This window comes from Micromys minutus (assembly GCF_963924665.1).
Source record: "Micromys minutus genome assembly, chromosome: X".
NCBI classification, from domain to species: Eukaryota; Metazoa; Chordata; class Mammalia; order Rodentia; family Muridae; genus Micromys; species Micromys minutus.
The window spans coordinates 29722989-29746907 of record NC_137970.1 but is presented as its reverse complement, the minus strand read 5'-3'; the positions used below and the strand labels follow the sequence as shown (position 1 = coordinate 29746907).

Genomic DNA, 23919 nt, shown 5'->3' with positions numbered 1-23919 from the left:
TTGTTAAATTTAAAGCACAAAGATTTACATTAAGATTGCACAGATTCTATGAGAGTCACAGTTTAACTAAGACAATAAAATAATAAATTGGTGTTAAATTAAGTAATAAAACAAAAACAAGTGTTTATAGTGCATATCCTGGGGACGGTCCTGAGATCAGCCTTAGTAAAGATCAAGAAACAGACCAAGTCACTTGCTTTAGTTTTCTTGATCCTATTAATTGCTTCAAGACTTCTCGTGCATGATCTGTTATCAGGGGGAGGCATGGAAAAGAAGTATACGTATCTCAGAACAGGCAGTCAGGGCAGCGTCTACAGCCTTATCGCTTAGATTTATGCAGTATCCCATGTTAATCTCCTCTAATTGTTTGGCACATGGTCCACTAACAAGTGCAACCACACCATTGTCAGATACGTGAGTAGCTGAAAAGTCAACACACTGCAAAAATGGGCAGGTTTCCCCTAATGTTTGTAAGGACACATCAGTAATACTTAGGCAGCCACCCAAATCGATGATCTTTAGCAGCTGACAACCGAGTGCAAGAGCAAGGACTCCTTCATCATTGACACTGCAAGAGCCTTTCAAAGAAATTTCATGAAGGTCTGAGCAGGAGGAAGCCAGAGCTTTTATTCCTTCTGAAGTTACGTTATTTCTATGTTCTCCGCAGGATTTTAGATTTAGTGCCTTCAGTTTTCTGCACTTACACAGGTGCTGGAGAGCCACATCTGAGTCATCACAGCTCCTCAGATCTAGCCTTTGGACTTCAGGATGTAACACCTCATTTATATTGAAATCTGTTATCCCGTCCCACATGCTCATTATTTTAATCAGCCTATCTTTAATATTGGGAGGCAAATATTTATTATCTGATGTAGATCTGAAAATATTGATTATTGGGCACCGAAGATATCTGAGCCCATCCATCGGGTGGAGCCGCCAGTCCCACGGTGCACCAAGGACCTCAGTGACCAGGCACAAAGTTGCGCCAAGGACCAGGATCCAGCTGAACCGGAAGTGGGTGAGGGAAGGGAGCTGGGGCGGACACGAAGGAGGGCGTGCCGGGGGGGGGGGGACTTGCAGTTCTGCGCAGAAACACTCTTAAGCCTGGACGGCAGTTGCGGCCCTCCGCACCAAAATATTAACATTTTAAATAAAGATAGGATCACCATGAATTTTCCCTTTTGACTCAGGTTCTGTTATTTGGCCTCTGATTTTGATTGTTTAGAATTGCCTTGAAATGTTGTTCATCATGTTTTGAGGTTTTTTTTTTTTTTTTTTTTTTTTTTTTTTTTTTTTTTTTTTTGAGCCCCTCTCAGGTTTGCATTGGATGTCATTGTCTCCTCTGCCTTCCCTGAGCATTTGGTCCTATGATATAGCTAATGAACATCAGTTGAAGCTGAGGAGCCTTTCCAGCCTTATTTGGAATGACAGGCACATTCCACAGACTCTGGGACAAGTTGGAACACGGCTAAATATGGAGGTGATAGTAACAGATATGATGACAGGTCAAAACAGCACAGTGTTTCATCCTAAGGCAGTACTGTACAACAGTCATCAATATAGGCCAGAGCTGGATGCTACGGGTTCAAGCCCTGACTCTCCCGTTTCTTGTTTCTGCTGTCTTGCTAAGTTATGCCGTAACTTCTGAGCATTTTGAGGTATAAAGGTGAAAACAAGAATCATACTTACTCCATAAAGTTCTCAGCCTTAACTGAAGTAAGACGTAGCTTGTCCTAAGGATAATAATGCTCATGCTGTAACGGAAGTTGGAAAATGGGAGTTATAACTGGAAAGCCTCATTCTCAAGCAAGGAAATGCTTGGCCAGATAAGATGAAAGCAAAGGCTCTTCTAAGCAAGCTGTTAGGAGTAGGAGATTTGTATCTCTCCCTGACTTGTCACTCTCTGTCCCAAGCCACTTTCCCTTAGTTCCAGTTGAGCAGGAAACGCTGTTTCATCCTTGGCAGTCCTTCCAAATTCAACAGACTGTGACCAGATCATTTACAAAGTTAATGGACAATTCCTGGCTCACGTACAAATGTACAAAACCTCATCATTGTTTTTCCAGAGCCTTTGATATAAAGGAGGACAAGTGGACACTGTGGTAATGTTTCTCTTTAGAATGTACAAGGAGTTTTATTCATATTGTCTCCCAGGAAGACCAATATGAGCCCTTTGAGGTGGGGAGATAATGTCCTTCCAGTACAGTGTACATCCTGATTAGGAGCACAGAGTGAAAACAGAATAAAGTTTCCTTTTCTATTATTTTACTGATGGAAGAATAAGGGGAGAGGTTTTCCCTTTGTAGCTTAATAGGATTCCACATTATAGTCTGGGTCACCCGGATATTCTTTGAGGGTCTGAAGACAATCTTTACATCACTATCCTAGCAGGAGAGAAGATGTTTTAAGGAGACACACATCATCAGCACAGTGAAACAATGGACCCTAGAGGGAAAAATGTGTTCCTAGGAAACTTATGTTGGGGAATAGGGAAGGACAAAGCCCTCAGCAGCCAAAGGAAGATCCTTCTTTTCCACGGCATTTCACACAGTCCTGATAATCTATTAGACCACTCTGAGACTAGAACAGAGACAGTGATAATTTAATAAGGGGTAAGGTAACATTAATCAGGACTTTCAATTATATAGACCTCTCACCCTCTATTTAAATCTAAACCTCACAGATGTGGGGAGTTAGTGAACACTTTTGGTTGTTCCTCCTTCCAATATAACCATAGTGACTAAATCTCTGCTTGTCACCCAGATTGGCATATTGAGGACAGGAAGTTCAGCCTAGGATATTAGGGATGCCACAGGCTGCTTTGACCTCAAAACACCAGTAACATTTCTTTAATTTACTCCAAGTCATTTTTCTCTGATGTAGTAAAAAATAAATAAAGGATTTCAATGATGCAGTCACCGCATCATTGGAAATGTATTCTTATATTCGTCCAATTCTCTAAAAGCTTAAATGCAGACTGAACAAGAGACATATCTGTGACTTTGTATTAATTGTGAAAATAAGCATTCTGACCTTGGAAGAAAAATCATTTTCCTCTCTCTTTCTCAGGTTTATTCTGAACAAATGACATTGACAAGACAATAGAGATTTGCTTCACAGGAGCAAAAGACACAGGACTCAGCAGACAGCGACTTGATAAAGTCAGAATGGCAAAGAAATGTATAGCAGTTGTTGAACCCTCTGAAGGCAATGGAGAACTTCCTTGCATTCTCTACCTTTGGTTCCAATTCAGCTTTTTAAAGGCACATTGTTCTTTCTTGAGGCATTGGTTCTCTGTCTTGCCTTGGTGTCTTGAACAGCATAGTGACACCATCCTTTTCTTCATTGTGGGAAGTGGTGTCCTTGCCAGAGTTGCTGGTGTGAATGGTAAGTATGCATTTAAGATGTGGCTGAAACAAAGGCCCCTTATGAGCTCTTGGAGCCACTAATGTGGGTCTAAGACAAATTATGGAGTCCAGAGTAACCAGAATCCTGGCATTAGTAGCCCCGAGCCATGAGCTGCCTCTTCTCTCTGCCCCAGGGTGCTATTCTGCTAAGTAGTGTCCTGTGTCTTCAGTTTCTAAGCAGTTTTCCAGGATAAACAGCTTGTAAAATCCCCTGAGTCACCCAATCCATTTTTGAAGTGGCAGGATCTATTGCCATGTGTTTATTCTTGTAGCCAGTAACAGCCCTAGGGCCTCATACATGCTAATCCTGCTCTCTCCATCCTTGGGCCACATTCCTAGCTCCATCATTACTATTGTTTATAATATCAATGCATCTTCTTGTTTAGATTTTATTATTTTAATTGTTTCTGCATGCACGCGCGCGCGCACGCGCGAGCACACACACACACACACACACACACACACACACACACACATACACACCTCTGTAACTGAGGTGGCCATGGAGGTCAGAAAAGGAAGTAAGATCACCTGACTAGAGTTATAGGTGTTTATGAGCCACCATGTGGATGCTAGGAACCAAACCTTTGGGTGCTGGGGTCCTCTGGAAGATGAGCAAATGAACAAGCCATCTGTTCGGGTTTCTAAATAAACTTTTAACAATATATATATATATATATATATATATATATATATATATATATATATATATATATATTGTCTCGGGCTTTATTTTTTAAGGGAACTCAAACTAAGATTTCTAGAAAAAAAATGAGACCTGGGAAACATTCTTTAGATTTGTGAGTCAGTTCCACTGTACCCTGAGGGAGACAGTCAAACAATCAAGGGAAGGTAGCCGCACTGCAGGGAGACAGAAAATGGACAGAGGACAGGCAAGGTAGCTTTGTCTCCATCTCTCCAAGGGCTTGCCATTAAAGTCCTTCCCTCTAATCTTGTTTAACACATAAAGTAAGAAAGAAGTCACTGGCATTTGTGGGTGGACACCTGTAAGTCCAGGACAAAGGAAGTTGAAGTTGGGGGTGGGATAGTATCGTTAGTTTTGCATGTAAGACCTTAATTAAAAAAGGAAGGGGGCCAGTGAGATGACTCAATGAGTCAAGGCTGGTAAAAACACTTGGCCTTGTGTCAAGCTTGATGACCTGAGATCATTTCCTGGAACTCACAAGCTGGAGAGAACTGACAACTGCAAGTTGTCCTTTGCCCTCCACATATGAACCAGGTCCTCTCAAGGCTTCTCTCCCAAATCCTTTCAACCCTGCCCCCAGCTTCGGCTTCTGTAGCCCTGGACTTCCGGGTGTACACCACAATGCCAGGGATTTCTTTCTTAATGTATGTGTTACTCAAGATTAGAAGTAGGGATTCTTACACGTTGCAAACCCTCAGTGTGTGGCATATATGCATGCTCTCTCTCTCCCTCTCCCTTCCCTTCTCCCTCTCCCTCACTCACACACACACAAACATAGCTAAATTTAAAAAAGAAAATAGAGTGGAGAGGAAAGGGAAAGAGAGAAAAAAAGAAAGGAAGGCAAGTAGGAGTGAGGGAAGGGCATGGGGAAGGGAGAGAAAAGAAATGCTGGAGAAAACATCTCAGAAACAAGTTTCCAGATGTGCTACTCCTTCACCACACTCTAATATTTTTGGAGGGTTAATTTTTCTCTTGCTAGGGGGAAAGTACTATCTACCTCTTTGGGTGGATATTAGAGTGACAGTTCTCTCACTTTGATGCAGGTGACCTACAAGTGACCACAAAGCAGGAGACTCTCTCCCTGGTTGTCGAAGCCTGAGAGATATCATAGGAATGCAGATAAAAGACTAGTTATCCCAGGAGCCTCTGGCTCTCCAGGCTCTTCCAAGCCTTCTTTCCCAAGTCTGGTCAACAAGTCACCTCTTCCCCAACATCACCAGAGCATTCTGTGCACCCTAGACTCCTGGTTAAATAAGACCTTTAGATGACTGCTTAAAGATAATGCAGTGACATGTTTCTGCTCAAAAAGTATTTCTGATTATAAAAGTAACTTGCGCCCCATACAGAAGATGAAAAACAAACAAACAAACAAACAAAAACAATGGAGAACAGTATTCAGAAGCAGGAGACCCAAAAGAGAGAAAACAATGAACCCGACAACCCTATTACTCAAAGACCAATTGTATTTAGCTGAGATGTGAATTCAATTTAGCATTCAGTTTTTGGCATTGTATTTTGTTTTAAACTTAATATGACAGCATACATCATTTCTTTGTCTTCAGTAACTTCTCAAATAAAGCTTTAATAGTTCATAATGTTCTGACTTATGGATGTACTGTGCTTCTTTAAAATTTCCAGCATCATTTCATATTCCAGCTCTCTCCAAATTTCCTGTATAGTAATGAATATTTTTCTCGAACAACTTTGTTCATAAATCTTGATTCTTGCTGTAGGCTTGATTCCCGGAAGTGTAGTTATCATTTCAAAAGGAAAGGACATTTAAAAAGCTCCAGAGACCCAGTGCCAGAATCATTTTTTACATAAGATTATGCCAACTTATATTCCACTGGTGTTCTTTTTAATCTTTATTTCTTTGCTAATCTACATGAATTATAAAGAATAATGGGTTTACTTGTACGGTTTCAAGCATGCATTTAACCCATTTTGTTCATGTCCATCTTCACTGTTCCTTTGTGCTTTTGGTGGGGGTGGTGTGAGACAGGGTTATATAATATATCCTGGTTGGTCTTGGACTAACTAGTATAGGTTGACTTTGAACTCAGAGCAGCCCTTCTTCCTCAGAGACTTTGACAAGCATGTGACACCACTCCTGTTTTTTTTTTTTTTTTTTTTTTTTTTTTTTTTTTTTTTTAACCAATGGCTTTTAGTGGGATTTCAAAAATAGTTAATGCAATCGAAGATAGTTATCTCATTGCTTATCTGCTGAATTTCTTTGAGTTACATTGAGCCAGTTTCCTGAATTCCGAATGTACTTTGTATTTGTGTTTTCTCAGAGATTTAGACCAACTCTTCATATATTAAAGATACTAATCTTGTGTTATATTAGATCAAAGTCCTTAGCTTACTTGGTAATTGGCTTCATGTAGCTTTTCTCATTTCAAATGCTTTCTAGAGCTTTACATGCCTATAATCCTAGTGCTTAGGAGGTGGAGGCAGATCAAGACGAGTTTAAGGTCAGGCTAAACCGCTACAACTATTTCTGAGCTTAGTTGGAATACTTGACACCATTCCTGAAAACTGAAAGTCCCCCAAATATTTCACATTGCTCAAAGTTTGTGAAGTCCTTCCTTCCCACTCCAGTGTTAGACAATTATTCTTTTTGAATAGTGTTTTGGCTTCCAATTCTGTGTCCAATGAATGATAGCACCCTCAGTGCTTTCCGTTGCCACCTTTAACTGATGCAGTTTTATTACATTTGTTTATTTGCGTGTGCTTCCACAGGAAGGGATTGAATGCCCCAGCGTGCCCCTGTGAAGCCCAGTTCTCTCTTTTCACTGTGTGGGTTCCAGGATTCAAGCTCAGACAGTGGGCGTGATTGATATATTTTTAATTCTCTCTTCAAATTTATTTTTTGATATATTTTTTGTTTTAGATGTTTTTGGTAGGTAGCAAAGAGCTGATTTATTTGTGCTTTGTATGGTATTTTCCTGTTTCTTTTCCTTTTAACTCACTAAAATCTATATTTTTCTAGTTTTGAAATGAAGACTAAAAAAAGATTTTAAAAAATCTAACTAATGATTAAGTAGGTCTTAATTTTGTTTGTTCATATCCGACAGATTTCTGGCTTCATTAATTTAATCTAAGGTCTTAAAACTCAGACAATTAATACGTTATTTAATATGTAAATAGTCCTGTTCAAGATCTAAGGGGATTACATTCTTTATGTGTACAATTCTTTAATTCTTTCCCCCAACCTAAGCATTCATTTTTACATAGTGTTTTCTTGTTTAAAATTCAATGTTCAGTAATATAGTTAAGACTCAAAATCAAAACAATTATTTTTCATGCAGGTAATACCTAATTGGCTTCCAAATTGCCCAACTTTTTATGATGTGATGAAAATTTCATTTGTTTTAATTCCTAATAATAAATGTTTATTCGTGATTGAAACCAAGGAGGATTTAGAAATACATTTTAATATCTTGCTGATAAAATAGTAATATTCCACCTTTGTGATCTGATAATACAGAAGATAACAGCTTTAATACTCAATTATAACCAGGTAATTAGAACATGCACACACACCCACACACACCATCTACTTTAGTGTTAACACCACACTAAGTTTTTATAAAGACCATCTTGAAGATCTCTACTGGATAGTCGAGTAAATACCATCCAATAAGCAGAGTAGGGAAAAGATGGGACAGTACATACAAGTTTTAAAGTTCACTTTTAAGCATGTAGCATGAGTATTAAAAACAAATGATGCCAGAAAAAAAAAACACCGTAATTTATCATTTTACTAAAGAGCACATGGCATTATTTCAATGCATGAGGAGGCTGTGCTTGGGGCCATCTACTCTCTCTAGTTTCTCAAAGTGTTTTCTGCCATTACGGATGTTGATCAGAGTAGCTGCAGAAGGGATGGATGGATCTGACATAACCACCACCACATACGTGTTTGATGTAAAGATGTCGATGAAGGCAGCGAAGTTAGAATTCCTCACTTCCATGCTCTGGGAAAAAGTGGCCAATTTACTGCAGCTTAGCTTAAACTGCTTGATGGTGTTGCTAATCTTCTCAAAGTGGTGCATGTCTCGCTGCTCTTTGCACTGGTAGTGGGAAATCACCAAGAACATAGCTCTCTTGAACAGCAGAACTTCATCAACTCAGTAATCTGGACAAAATTCCTTAGGTTCATCTCCAGCTGCTGAACGTTGGGGATCAGCTGATAGACGATGCTGGACCAGGCTTTGTAGAGCGTCTCGTCCCAGATGGAAGTTCAGAAACAAGCACATTCCAGCGGGCGAGACAAACGTCTCAGGTCTTCCTCTCGCTCTTTAAAAATCACGTCATGTTGATCTTCCTGAACCAGATTCATTTTGTGCACCAGGCAGAAGAATTTGGCATCAGGTCAATTCTGGAGGATGGCTTCCAGACACGACTGGTAATAATGCATATCTTTTTCCAGTTCGCGGCTCTCTATGTCAAACACCTATATCAGAACCTCCACATTATGAACGATGTTGTCCTGGTGTGTGGTGAAGTAAATTTCCATAAAGGTGTCCTGGCCACCATAGTCCCATAGGTTTAGCACCAGGTTCCCTAAGAAGTGGACGTGGGAGTGCTCCACTTTGATGGTGGCACCCAGGCGCCTGGTGTTGCGCTCAATGTAATTTGCAAAGATGATATACCTCATGCTGGTCTTCACCGACCTGCTCTTTCCCATCAACAGCATCTTTTTCTTCATGGCTCTATCTGCTAGCGGGAGGCTGAGCACAAGAACTTGGGGCAGGAAAGACACAGCGAGGCCTCAGGAAACAGCGCCGGAGGCAATGGCCACAGCAGCTCAGAGAGCAGACCAGTGGTGTGATCTGCTCTGGCCACAGCAGCTCAGAGAGCAGACCAGTGGTGTGATCTGCTCTGGCCTGGCTACCACTGTGATAAAAATTTTAAAATAGAATGTATACGACCAGAGGGGGGGGAGGGAGGGAGGGAGGGAGGGAGGGAGGGAGAGAGAGAGAGAGACAGAGAGAGAGAGAGAGAGAGAGAGAGAGAGAGAGAGAGAGAGAGAGAGAGAGAGAGAGAGAGAAAGCTCCTTAAGAACACTTGCTGGTCTTTAAACGAAGCAATCTGGTTCTTAGCACCTACATCTAATAGGTCATATCCATTTATAACTCTGGTTCCAAGTAATTAAGTGCCCTCCTCTGATCTCTACGGGCACTATACTCATGTGGCATATGCACAGATATATACATATTTACATATAAATAAACCTTCAATAAAGTAAAACAGTATGCAGATGAGAGTCACCCAGAGAGCATGGGGTAACTCCCCATTATCCAGTTTAGATCTCATTTAGAGATTTTCACTGAAGTTATTCAGGACAGCCTTTGTATGACATCTCTCTAGCCTCAGTTCTGTGGTATGCTGAGAGCTGTACACTGAAAATGATCAGAGAACATGGCATTGAAGAATATCGAAGGGTTGGCTTTAAATAACATTAGGAAAACTTCCCTGAGAATGAAGAGATTTGAGGGTTTCCAATCAGCCCACATGATGGTGACAAAACACCTCTTGACTCCACTCCATCTTCTACCTGAATCCCTAGTTTTCTGTAGGACTCCTCTTTCATGGAATTCTGACTTTACTTCCATCTTTTGAAATAAGTAAAGGGATAAATGCAACCCACGTGCACCACATGGGGAGACCCATTTTCTCCAAAGGAAATTATTGGTCAGTATTTTGACAAGCAGTGCTACCCAGTAGAACTTGTACAATTGTGGTAATGTTTTATGATACAGAACATGTAACTATGGCTGCCATGTATATAGTGAGACCATGGAATGGAGTTTTTAACTTGAATGAATTTAAATTGAAGTAGCCATATGACTAGTAGCTACCATATTGGACAGTGCAGCTTGACAAGGTCTGCCTCCTGCTTCAAAACATTTACAATTAATGGCATGCTAAAGAAGAGAAAATTCACTTCAATTTTGGATTCCTACTTGAACTTTAGATATAATTTTGCATTTTTATGTTTAGACACAGCTTTAAAGTTTGTTCTTTTCTCTGAAAATGAATACTTTTAAATCAGCCCAGTGAAGGTCAAGATGAGCCAGGTTTATTGATTGTGGCATATTTAATAGTATCTATTTTTGGAACAAAATACATTTTTGTTTTAAAAACTTGTTGATTTTATTTTTTAATTTCCTTTTGGGCAAAGACAAAGAACACCCAGCAGGTGTTAACTACATGGTGAACCTTGAATGGGACAGAATCCAAGTGATTAGGGAGAGACCACATTTGGGGTTCAATCAGGCTAGTGGCTTTACATTTCTATTATCAAAAGCATGACATTTGACATATAACATGACAAAATACATGTATATAATCCATATACACCTATATATATATATATACAATGGAAGTAAAGATTCACAGGAGTGATATGCTCTATTTTACTATACCATCTTCTGTGTATTCTGTTATGTTTCATTCACTTCTATTTTAATCTACTACACTGGTCAAGATTCACTAAGTAAACTAACTTCAAAATCCACTACGAAGGAAGCATGACGTTTCAGAAACAGAAAGAGTGAACAGGGTTAACGTGGGGGGTCCTAAGTTTCCTATTCCCTGAGGCAATTAGTGTATTATGGCCATCAAAGCAAAGTTCAACAGGCTGGATGAGTTAAGAAATAGAAAAAAAACATTGTAGAGGTTGTTTTAGAGGTTGTTCCTGGAGGTTGGGAGTCCATGATGGAGGGGGAGGGTAGCAAGGTTGGTTTCCTCTGGGTCTTTTCTTGGTTTGCAGATGGCTACCCTTTGTAGTGTTTCTGGGTGTGCTAAAGCCTGCTGTAAAGCCTGCTTTAATTTAGTCATGTCCACAAAGACCTTATTTCTAAATATAAAACATTATGAAGTATTTGAGGCTAGAACTTCAGTATATGAACTTATTAGATATGAGAGTAATGCCCAATAATGTGTAAAGCTGAGCATGAGGATATAGATATACATGTTGAGACATGGCTTTTGTTAGAGGCATCTAAAGTGACTTCACTTCCACCCTTGGAGGTTTGAAGTCCCAAACTCACCTTTAACTTGCAGTATTTGGTTACCATTTTAATTTGTAACTGTTTTGTTTTAGTGTTGCTTTGAGACAGTCGAGATATAAATCTGCTTACAGTCTAGAGTTAACATCTGGTGGAAGGTTTTTGTTGTTGGTAGTGATGTTCTTTTTCCTTCTCTTAAATTACTTTTCTTGGGAACTGGGAATGAAGCTCAGTTGGTAGGATGATTGTCTGGCATATACAAAGCTCTAGGTTTGAGCTCCAAATTTTATAAAGAACTCAAAAATTAGATACCAATAACCCAAAGAACCCGATTAAAAATGGGGTACAGAGCTAAACAGAATTCTCAAAAAAAAAAGGCATCTTGAATGATTGAGAAGCATTTAAAGAAATCTACAATCTCCTTAGTCATCAAGGAAATGAAAATCAAAATGGCCCTGAGATTCCATCTTGTACATCAGTATGTAAGTCAGAGAATAACAAAACATTTCAGATAAAAATAAAATGTATAAATAAAATTCGGATAAAAGTATATATAAGATTTTTGTATAATTGAGGGGAAGAGATTATATGTTTTCAAATAACTTTCATCATGTTCTATATAAGTCTGATTTTGGATATGTTCTTCTACCTGGGCTGCCTCATCTGGCCTCAGTGGGAGGGGATGCGCCTAACCTCAAAGAGACTTGAAGTGCCAGGGTCAGAGGATGCCCAGGGGGCCTCCACTATGTCAGAGAAGAAGGGGATAGAGTGTGGGGGAAGGATTGTGGGAGGTTGACGGGGAGAGGGGCAGTGAGTGGGATATAAAGTGAATAAAAACAACTATAAATAACAAAAAGAGTACAAAGTAAAAAAAAAAGAAAAAGAAGAAACAAAACAATAAGTATAGACAGAAATGGCAATATTATAGATTATGGATAATCCTCTGTTTTGTTTGATATGGAGAACATTGAGGGTCAAACAGGCAGGAATACTCTAGGTAACTGGTATGTAAATTAGAAGCATCTTGAAATTTTTAAGTATATTTCAATGCATATTGTGTGTGTGTGTGTGTGTGTGTGTGTGTGTGTGTGTGTGGGCCAGACGTAAATAGATGTCTGGTGTCTTCAACATTCACTCACCTGTAGGAGAAAAATGCAAGCATGACCTGGCAGCTAGACTATTTGGCACACTGCCGTTCAAAATAAGAAGCGTGGCCCACCATGCTCCTGAAGTCAGAACACTGAATTCTGGCTACTGGGAGTAGCCAGCTGGCCTGCTGACACATTTGCACTCTCCGCGTCTCTTTTAATGTGCTCCTTCCACAGAGACCCTGCTTCTATGTGTACTCCCTATCTACTCCAAGGGAATGTGCTAACCAATCACAGTTGAAAGGCTTCCACTATGTAAGTGGTTGCTTCTGTGCAATAAAGCAGATGCTGTTCCCTGAATCTGTCTCCAGAGTGATTCAGCTTCATGCTGTTTTGCCAACCACAGGCCTTGCTGTTTTGTCGGGATGCCCCAGCAATGACAGCACTCATCACCTTATTTTATAATAGTCTGTCACTGTACCTGGAACTCATGAGTTTGGTTAGGCTAACTGGTCAGAAACCCCCCAAAAATCCTCTCATTTCTGCCTTCCCAGTGCTAGGATTGAGGTGCATGTTGCAATACCTGTTTTTGTAATGTAGGGGTCCTCATGTTTGTGCAATAAATACTGAGCCACATCCATTTTCCCAGGCCTTCAATGCATATGTTTTCATATATGCTTAAACAACGATTTGATAGTAAATTTTGGTATTTGTTTGTTTGTTTGTTTCGAGATAGGGTGTCAAGTAATTGAGACTCATCTTGAACTCACTATGTAGCCAATGCTGACCTTGAACTCTGATCCTCCTGCTTTTGCCTCTCAAGTAGGTTACAGGTGTGTGCCATTATGCCTATCTACAAACATTCTTTAAAATGAGAATCTAAGTAAAATATGACTAGCACCAAGATTTACATTTTCTTATTAGTTTTAATAGTAGTCTGGCATGCATTAGTATTGATGTACAATAGGAGTCATCATTTGTTCAATATAATATGCTCCATCTCCCAGGATATTTGGGTAGGTTATCACTGTATAAGTGCACAGGCACAATAAGTTTTGTACATCTTCCTCCATAACTTGCTGTTTAGCAAATCACAAGTTGTCTCAGAGATTCATGCTTATGAGTAAACATTCACATATACCAATAAGCATATCCTGAAGATATAAGCAAATTTATTTTCTAAACCACATAGTACCATGATATAACTAATAGTAAAAACCTACTCTGAATGTAAGACAAAGAAAAATGAGTCAATCCGATCATTCTACTCATTGCAGACTCCTTCATACCAGCTGACATCACTCTTTATAATGATGGCTCATCTTTGACTCTTATCTAATCAGATATTAACAACTTTCTCAGTTCAGTTCCTGGGGATTTCCACAGAAACCCCATCTTCACATGGATCATGATACTGAACTAATAAAACTTCATCTTCATAACCCATTGCAGGAAGTGGTGTGATGTCACGGGGATGCCATCTGGTAGAGGTGGTAATGGTGGAGTTGGGATGTCAGCAACTGCTCCAGTAGTAGATGATAAGGTATCTATCACTACAACTGTGTGTACTGTGTTTTGGCCTTCCGATTCCAGCCCTACTTGCACTGTGTGTGTAATATAAAGAAGTCTTCCTGGCTGTATTACTTTGACATCCTGGCTTTGTAGAACTAGTCATGTAGTCCTTAGAAACTTTTAAGGGTCTGACAGGTTCCTGAGTTTTATTAGGAATTTTCAACCCTGGACAACTTGGTGCTTCCTAATTAGGAGGATTTGTTCTTAGCAGGGTGCCAGTTCTGGCAGACTTACTATTTCCATGCTTACCTCCACAGTCCATGCCATCTACAGCTGTGATATGATAGGTTTGGGGATATGACATACAAGGTGCACTCCATCTGCAGGTGCTATCCTCTTGTGAGTTCTTGTTATATTTTTATTTGTTGTCAAAAATATCTGTCTCTCTTCAAAACAGTTTCTCTTCACAAACATTCATGATCTGTGAGGCATCATGGAATAATTCATTTCCAAAACCTAAGAAGCTTGGGTATCCAGCAACTGGAGTACATTCTTGGCCAATGCATATTTTTCAGTAAATCAACAGTAGTTATAGATTGAGTTCTATATGCTCTGGTCTATTCTAAACTTTTCTTTTGCCCATAGTCTTTATGTAGGTGTTTTCATAGCAGCCAATTGTCTGGTCATTTTCTGATAACTCGGTGCCCTCTTGCCAGATGTATCTCCTACTCTCTAGCAGCACCTGCAGCAATGCCATTTTCTATCCATCTGTACTTCTTGTCGTGTTAAAGAGACAGACAGTAAGGTACACTGAGGCCAGTTCTTATATTTTCAACAAGCAGCTATAGTGTCTGGAGAATACTACACACAGGCAGAGAAAAAGCAGAAAATATAATTTATACCATTATGACAATAATAGTGAAAGAAAAAATGGATATATATCATTTTTAACATCATACAGAGAAACAATGCAAAACTTTATACATCAACATTGCTGGTTTTCAGACTAGACAATGAGAGAGAAATATCACTACAAAGAAAACCTCGCCACTTGAATAAAAATAAAGGGTTCTAGTAGCAAATTCTGACTTTAAAATATAAATGCACATGCTTGCCTACATTAAAATGCAACAAAACCCCTTATGATCACATTTGGCTTACTGACCAATGTTGGACTCAAGGTTCACCTATCATAAATGAGAACTGGAGGTACTTTTGCAATTGGAATGGGAGGCTGGCTGGTGTCAATGTACTATTTTTGAGAACTCATGAAAAACAGAACAGCATTTTCTCTCAAACATTAACTTGCCACATCATGTAAAAGTATTCTCTTTGGACACCTATATCAGGATAGCACCATCTCAGTTTTGTAGGTAGAGAGTGGTTCATTTCTCTGTCTGAGGCTGTATAAAACTCCAGAAATTCAAACTAAGGCTAAATGAAGAAATCTACTGATTTTTATCCAATACAGCTAAACCAGATGGATGGCATTAGCAATATCCAAGACAATTCCACCTATTTTCCAACCCAAATTTAATAGATGTCTGCACAGCATGCATTTTCCCTTGTTAGCCTTCGGAGGAAGAAAATGAGTATATTTTTAGTACACCCATTTTCTAAGTGTGAAATAATGCTTTCAAGTTTATAGAGAAAAAAGTTAAGTAAAAATGAAATATGTCATAAATATCCCCACTACCCACATTAAGGTTTTAGCATATGTCTTTCTTATATTTTCTTCTGATGTTACCAATGCATTTGTTTATGAAAAGCATGATATTTATATGTAGGATTTTAAAATCTTGGATTCCTGTGTAAGACTATATCTGCCCCACTGACAACTCATTCTATACATTATTTATTTTATTGCTATGACATTTTTCTTTGCATGTGTCAAGAGGAAGCATAGAATTGGCCATGCATGGTGTAAGCAAAGCTTCATTCAAGAGAGTAGCCTAAAATTCTGCTAAGGGCAGATGAATAATGTAGAAAAGCTGTCCAGCAGGCCAGCAGCTTAAGAAGAGATCCAAAGATGTGGGATGCCAAGCTGCCAGGTGGACTGTTGAGAGGAGAGAGTCTGTTTCAAAAGATTAAATATATCAGAAAAGAGTAGCCAAAATGTGCCATATGAGCTAAAGATCTGGAGCCAGGCCTGATGGCCCACCTCTGTGATCCCAGCACTCAGGAGCCTGAGACAGGAGGATCACAAATTCAAGCCAGCCTGGGATGCATAGCAAGATGCTGAAGATAAGTAAAAGAGACAAAGGAAGAAGAGGAACAGAGAGGGGGGAGAGGAAGAGGAGGAGGAAGTATAAACCCCAATTCTCAGGCCATGTAGTTCATGGAGCTTATAGAAATGTCTATAACATGAATGCCCATATTGTATGTGTTTTGATGTCCATTTAGAAATTCTAGTTCCCTGTGATGTCTGATTTGAGTGTTAGAAGAAAAGCATAGGGCACTTTATATGTTTGCAACCTCCAGTTTGGCCCACAGTCCTCTGCTGGCTTCTGTATCTCTGAGTTCTCTTACAGGCTTACTTTGCCCTCTTTGGGAAGGATCCCTGCTTCACTCAGCCTCTACATACAGAAGAAACAATTCTAAGAGTCATGGTGGCCAATCCTTAATGCACTTCAACCATCCTGCAGCCTGTTCTTGCTTGATACATTTTGTACTGGGGTATGCATTGGCTACATTTCTCTTTGTTGGGACAAAACACCTGGCATTCTGGCTCACAATTTGGGGGTACAGTGTGTCATGATGGGACAATCATGGCTTTATAAGACTGGAAGGCAGCTAGATACATTAAATCCACAGTCAGCAAGTACTGATGAATGTTGGTGCTCAACTTTTTTTCTACATTTTATTCAGCCCAGGACCCCACCCATGGAATAGTACTACTTGAATTTACTGTGTGTGTGTGTGGGGGGGGGGGTCATCCCACCTAAATTTACCTAAACTAGGAATACTTTTACAGATATGCCCAGGTTGTTTGTCTCCTAGGTGAGTCTATATCAGTTAAATTGGCAATCAATGTCAACTATCATAAGCTTCTCTCGGCTGCGTATTCCTTTAGAGGACAAGATATCACAGCAAAGTTACCTATCCGGATATTAGAGAGGCAGCTCTGTGCATTCATAAACACTGTCCTTCAATCACTAGTGTATTATGCTGTACCAGTACTTTCTCCTAGAATCTCAAGCTGTATTGCTAAATCAACTTTACCACTCCTAGTCTATCCTTTTCTTTGAGTAATTATCCCTGTCTGCAAATCCACTTTCCCTGTAATCAACCTGCCTGATCTATCTGTACAGATCATTTATTTATTTATCTTTACTTCCTTTACATGACTGTTTTATCTGAATGTGTCAGTGAGTGAGTGAGTGAGTGTGTGTGTGTGTGTGTGTGTGTGTGTGTGTGTGTGTACCATATGCATGTCAGATGCTTCTGGAGGCCAGATGAACATGGTAGAGTTCCTAGACTTGGAGTTACAGACAACCAGCCACTATGTGGGTGCTGAGACCTGAACCCAGGAATGCTGCAAGTACAGCAAGTACTATGAACCACTGAGCCATCTCCCCAGATTCCCCTGTATAGATTTTTGTATTGATCTCAAGCTGTGAGCTTAAGCTGAAGCTTTTATTGCTTCAGGGTCCATGTGTGATGGGTATTTCACTTCTCTGCTCAGAGGGTGGAAATGCACAACACATTAAGTCTCTGTGCTCGCCTGACTGGACCTCTGCTGTACTGAGTAGGCCAGTTCCCTGCAGAGTGGGCTGGTTATGCAACTGTTCGCTCTCCTATTATTATAATAATAAGCATCTTTTGCATAAATCTCTAGCAATAATTTGTGCCTCTGGTAATATTTTCGGGAAGAATCATAAAAATGAAATTGTAGCCACAAGGTATAAATGTTCAAAGTGGTCTATGAGTTACTTTTTACAAGGGCAGTTCCTGACTCCAGTTCCATCTACCACAAAGCACAATAGAAACTGCACATTGGAGCAACATTCTTGAATTTCTAAGGGTGAGGGCAATAGCTGCACTGATTACGTCAGCTGGAGCCAGAAGGCCTTGCTGTTAACTCTGGCTTTGAGACGGTGTAACTAGAATGGATCGCTGAGCTCTTCCTCCCTTTCTTTTCCTCTTTCACTTCGCCTCTCCTCTCTTCTTCCATCCTCTTTTTTTTCTGCCTCTTTCTCTTCTCTCCCTGCTCTTCTCCTTTCTCTAGCTTGGCAGGTTCTTACTCCATAGTCCAGATTGTTTTCAAGGTTGGCACAATCCTTTTGTTCTACCTTATCAATTGCTTGAATTAGAAGCATCAGCCTTTGAGCCCAAGTCACTTATCAAAAATCCAGTTTTTTCACGTGTGTAAGGGGATTGAAGATATTTTCTCAACCAAAGCGCTGGGGCAAATATGGAAGATATGTACCTATGCAGGTTTAGTGTGTCTCCTTTAAGTGCTTCGGGGGGGGGGGGAACCAGGTGATTCTGGAGCCCAATAAGAGTTTATATTGTTATTACCAACAGTGATCTGACAGCTCTGCCAGGGACCTTCGCTAGTGCTAGCTGAAAACAATCTTTTCCTTTTGCTCTTTTCTCCATTTCTGTGCCCATGACCCCCTCCTTCCTCTTTGCTTTTCTCTGCCGCTGCTCAAGCATAAATGCCATGTATTGGAGGTTTTCCAGAAACCCCGGGATGACACTATACCAAGCTTCATCAAGGTAAAAGCCACGTGGAGAATGTAAGGCTTTGGGCTAGCATTGCTGTTTTACAGATGGTTCCCAAGTTTGGAATTCAGCTGACAGCCGTACTTGCCAACAACAGCAAAGTGAGAATACAATTCAGCACCTCATTAATACCAATATTATTACATGTGTGGTTTTCATTTCACATTTAATATTTATTTTTCTCAGGAGGAGGCCAGGCCTAAATTAAGCATGTTACAGTCATCCAGAAGTAAGGTCAGGAAGGTACTGAGAGATGGGGAGAGGCCAGGAATTCGGCAGGAAGCAGGGATGATGTGGCTGAACTCAGCTTATGTGCTGATGCTCGAATAGGAAAGGTATCCTGGTTGTCCAGATTCAAGGAGTACCACAATGTCACACTGCACAACAAACCTAACACAAGAGATTTATAGTCACAAGAGGGTGGCTGCCTCTGCTCTGGGGAGAAACAGGAGGAAACTGAGCAAGAGGCAGGCTTTATATAGGGTTTCTTGGTGTGTGTGTGTGTGTGTGTGTGTGTGTGTGTGTGTGTGTGTGTGTGTGTGTGTGTGTGTGTGTTGGGGGGTTGGGGGATGTTCCAGGGTGGTCTGGGCCTGGAGGGATTTGGGGACCTGATATTGGGGCAAGTTCAAGGATTGGTGGGATTTTCTGGTCTGATCATGGTTTATTTTTGTTTGTTTGTTTTGTTTCCTGTAGGGAGGGACTTGGTCACTCTACCTCTCTGAGGTCCTGGGAAACACCTTTTAGGTTCTTACAGAAGTCTAGGGCTGGGGAGCAGGGCTTAGATGTTTCTCAGGGTCTTCCACTCACTGACTATCACTCGGGACCTTAAAGATTAAGTGGACTTGGAGTGATAGGATGAAAGCCATGAGGTGAATGCCCACATAAACACTGATTTGCCCACCTATTCGCTCTGAGGCAACGACCCCTTCCAGTGACTGAACTCACACCATGGGGTGAATTCAAACATTTGCACTGATCTGCACACCAGCAACTACCCCTCCAATCAGGGCAAAAGAACTTTAGAGACAGCCCACTTGCTTCCGAGATGAGAAAAACTGAAACTCAGCAAAGTTAAAAATAACTTGGTCATTGTCATCTGCCCCATTCTGAATAGACCCAATGCAGAGCTGAGACCTCTTTTGTTGCTCAGTCCAACACAAGAGAGATACTGCCTCCTTCCCTTTCTTGTGCATTTGTGATGGGTTTATCATGACAGTGCTTTTTGACTGGCCTTAAACAAAATAGAAACCCACTGGAAAAATCAGTGGTTTAATTGCTTCCTGGAATTAAATTTGTGTGCTAGAAACTATAGGAGGACATTCATATGTGGAATTTTGTTTCAATTGGACTGATAAGAACTTTATCTCTGGAGAGAAAGACCTGGGGAAGCAAAGCTGTTTCTAATCTATTTCCAGTAAATTGAAAGGGCAATGAAGTACTTTGAGCTTCTCTTCAGTAGGATAAAGGTCAAAGCCTAATGCCCGCATGATTTCCCTCCTCCTCCTCCTTTAAGTTCTTTTAGTCTGTGTATATGTAGCAGCTGGGACCAGGCACCATGTTCAAGGGTGTTGTGAGCCGAGGATTAAAAGCACTATGAGCCCATGATTACCAGAGTTTGGGATTTTGTTTTAGATTAGGTCCTGGGACAACTGTAAATGATTCTGAACAGGGAAAATGACACATCTGCATAATTCTGGAGGAGGAAAGAGTGAGCTGGGAGCCATGTGTGATAAAAAAGAAAAGCTTGAAAGATTGAAGTCTGGCAGGCCTGCCAGAAAACAGATCAAATCATTGCAGAGGCTGGCAATGTATCTCGGCAGTAGGTCACTTGCATAGTGTGTGTGGAGCCCTTGGTTTGAGCCTCAGCCCCTGTCATTTTTTAAGACAGCCTGAAATAGGGTTTCAGAGCTGTGGATTATCTTCTCACTCAAGTGGCTTCAGAAGCAGGCTTTGCAACAAAGGATTCCGATGCAACCGGTGTTTGCTGGAGATGACCCTAGGATCACTGGCCAAGGACAGGGAAATGGAGGGGGCAGAAAAAATAGTAACATGCAAGGGTTAGGATTGGTTTTGGGTTTGGGTTAGGGAAAGGCAGCTTCCTTACTGAGGCCACACTGAAGTTGCTTCTAGACCCACTAACTCCATTTATCTATCTTTTATCTATCTATCTATCTATCTATCTATCTATCTATCTATCTATCATCTATCTATTAATTGGTTTGGCTGTTTCATACATGTGTATACTGACTTTTAGTTCTTTCCAACCCTTCTTTCTCTCATCCTCCAATCTCTCCTATTGAACCACTTTCTCCCAACCAGTTCTCCTTCTGTTTCCCTGTTTTCTCTGTGTGTGGGACTCACAGAGTTTAACTAAAGTTTCTTTCCTGAGCCTGGCTAGGAGCTTATATACTGGAGCAAAAGCAGTTTAACAGTGGCTACACCACTGATGAAAATGACACCCCCACCTCTAAGAACCATTAACTGTCAAAAGTCCTTTAGGGAGAGGTGGGGCCTCTTAGGCCCTATCAATGATGAAGTGTTGATAGACCCAATATTGTGCTGGTCTTCTGTAGATAACCACAGCTGCAGTGAGTTCTTGAGTGCAGTGGTCATAAAGCCATGTCCAGAAAACAGGTTTTTCCTTCCCGTCTTCCCATTCCATGACTCTGATATTATTTCTGTCTTCTCTTCTGGAATGTTCAGTGTAACTTGAAACATTTAGCAAAAAATAGTGGTAGGGTAGCTCCCTCTCTCAGGACCTGAGACCTCCTAAACCAGGAGCTCTTGGCCAGATTTATAGAACCACGGCTGTGTTCCCTTCTGTGGACTGACCCTCAAGTCCAGGTTCACAGAACCAGGCATGAGTTCCCTTCTATAAAGAGGGCGTCAAATCCAGTAGAGAAGTAGTGGTTAGCCCCATACCTGTCACCACATAATTGCACTAGAGGGCCAGACACACTAGTTCCTCATTACTCAAGGTTTGCCATGTCTGGAGGGACAGAGGTATTCCAACAAAAGTGCCCTTAGGAAGATGGTGGAAGTTTCCAGCAATAAACACCCTTCAAAGTAAAGAAATAAATGTCAAGAAGAATATTGGTAGAGGGCAAACCATATTTGATTTTGGTGTTTATTTCTCCCTGATGATACTTGAACAGGTTTGAATCTTGTAAATGGAGTTTATCTCTGGGAGTAGGAAGACTTCTAATTAACATTCTTCTATGAATTCTGTGGTTGATTCAGTTCCAAAAATAGCCCATTCTATGAGCACACATTATTATATTCTTGCTTATATTTAATTCTAACTTTAATGGCTGTTTCAAGAAGTGTAACCCTGGGCCGCATACACGTTAATCCAACACTCTGTCACTAAGTTATACTCCCAGTCCCAACCATCACATTTAATACATTCTCCTTTAAACAATTATACTCTGTAGTATAAAGTTACTTAAGGAACTTGCCATCAATGTTGTACATATATTGTAAATCCTAATTTTTAAATGCCCTATAATCATTTTACAGAATCCTGAAAATTATAGTAATGAAGGTAATAACTAGGCATAAGATATCTGAGGTGGGAAAGAAAAACATATTAAGACAACTTGCTATGACATACTTGAGTGAAGCTGGCAACAAGCAAGGTCTTCATCTCCAACATTTATTAGAATATATTCAAAGTCCAGCTTGGAAAATAGTAAGTTGCCAAGACTTCACACTGGAAAGCCTTGAGTATTCAAATCAGCATGACAGATTCTTCTCTTCAGAACCATGCATTTCAAAATTTAAGAAATTTGAGGAATTTCTGGAAAATTGCATAGTAGCTCAATGGCAATGGCAATGTGATCTTTGGGGGGAATTAAGTTTTCCTGGCATTTATGACCCTTAAAAGTAATCTTCTTTATTCTCCTTTCATTAGTTTATTAAGTTGGTACAGAGTAGGAAAGCACTAACAGCTCCCAGGATGGGTTTTGGAGCACTGATGTATACGTAGTGAACTTGAGTGCCAAATAACCAGCCCTTGAAAAATCTGTTTAGATCATGGAAGTAGAAAAGTTAAACCTTAGAGAATCTGTATGAATGTAAGGCCATGAATGAACACGTGGCACCCCTGAGTGAGATAGCATTTACTTGATTATTGTGTGGTCCTTTCCTTCGATGGGAGTCTATGTAACTCCTAAGGAGTTGGTCTGAGAGACTCCTGTTACTTTTATACCAATCACATTGGCCACACGTGTTGAGCCCAATTTCAGTGAACACATTCATATTCACCCAGTGGATATTTATTAAGAACCTGATGACTGCAAGGCACTGAAGTCAAGTTTTAGGGAGCTTGTAAAGGCACACTTATACTGGAGGACTCCAGAATCCAGTGGGCAAGCTAATCCACATTCAGAAAGTCTCAAAGTAAAAAAGATGAAATGTTCCCCTTCCCTTTCCTGTCTCTAATCCCTCATATGTACATGTATATGTGTATGTATTGTCTATGTCTATGTATATGTACATGTACATATATATACATATATATTTAGCTCTCTTTCAAATTTATAGCCTCTACTTTTTCATTATTTCTTGTTACAAGAATATGTACATATATTTCTAAATACATGAATACTGCTGTTCAGTCTGTATAATGTTCCCATGTTATGTATGTATTCTGTATATGCATGATTGTAGGACTAATCAATTAATATTGGGTAACCAATTGGTGTGTTACTCCCTGAGGAAGACCATTTCTCCCCTATTCAGATTTTTTTTAGTTGTTTTTTTGTATAAGATCTTTCCTTGTCCATGTGGTCTTTCCATGTCCAGTTTGGCATGTCTATTGGTGTTATCCATGTTCACCTCATATTTGTACAGTCATATTGGTGAGACTTTAAGGGTGTACTTTCTGATATTGCTAGAAGACACAAACAACAAATTCCCTGATCCTCTAGCTCTTATGATCTGTCTGGCCCCTTATTCACAATGTTTCCTGAGTCTTGGGCGCTAGAGTTGTTTTGTAGATGATGTATCCATTGAAACTGGGCTTCATAACTCTGTATTTTGATTGGTTGATTTTTTTTCTTCTGTAAAGGTTCCCATACATGCATAACTTCCCTAACCCTAGGCAGTTGACTAAGTTTCCAGTACCAGGCAAAACTTCTCTTGTTGAATGCATCTCAAGTCAACATAGAGACCTATTGGTTACCACCAAGGTATGTGTGCCATGACTACACTCTTAGGCAGTATGATTATTTTAATATGCTTGGCCCAGGGAGTGGCAGTATTAGGAGGTGTGGTCTTGCTGGAGAAGGTGTCGCCTGATTGGAGTAGATGTGTCATTATGGGTATGGTCTGAAGGACATTCATCCTAGCTCCCTGGAAGCCAGTCTTCACCTAGCAGCCTTCAGAAGAAGATGTAGAACTCTCAGCTCTGCCTGCACCACACCTTTCTGGATGCTGCCATGCTCCCACCTTGATGA

The 23919-nt window shown here is 40.3% G+C and overlaps 1 protein-coding gene and 1 pseudogene across 2 annotated transcripts; both read right to left on the bottom strand.

Moving 5' to 3' along the window:
• Nucleotides 1-252: 252 nt before the first annotated feature.
• LOC308414727 (protein AMN1 homolog) lies at nucleotides 253-819 on the bottom strand (the record flags this gene model as incomplete). The annotated part of the gene is made up of 1 exon (XM_080909958.1): nucleotides 253-819. One exon carries the CDS (start codon nucleotides 817-819, stop codon nucleotides 253-255), a length of 567 nt encoding a protein of 188 aa, XP_080766084.1.
• Nucleotides 820-7901: 7082 nt separating this feature from the next.
• On the bottom strand, nucleotides 7902-8827 carry LOC308415933 (ras-related GTP-binding protein A-like; annotated as a pseudogene). The gene has a single exon. The product of its transcript is annotated as a ras-related GTP-binding protein A-like (transcript).
• Nucleotides 8828-23919: the final 15092 nt, after the last annotated feature.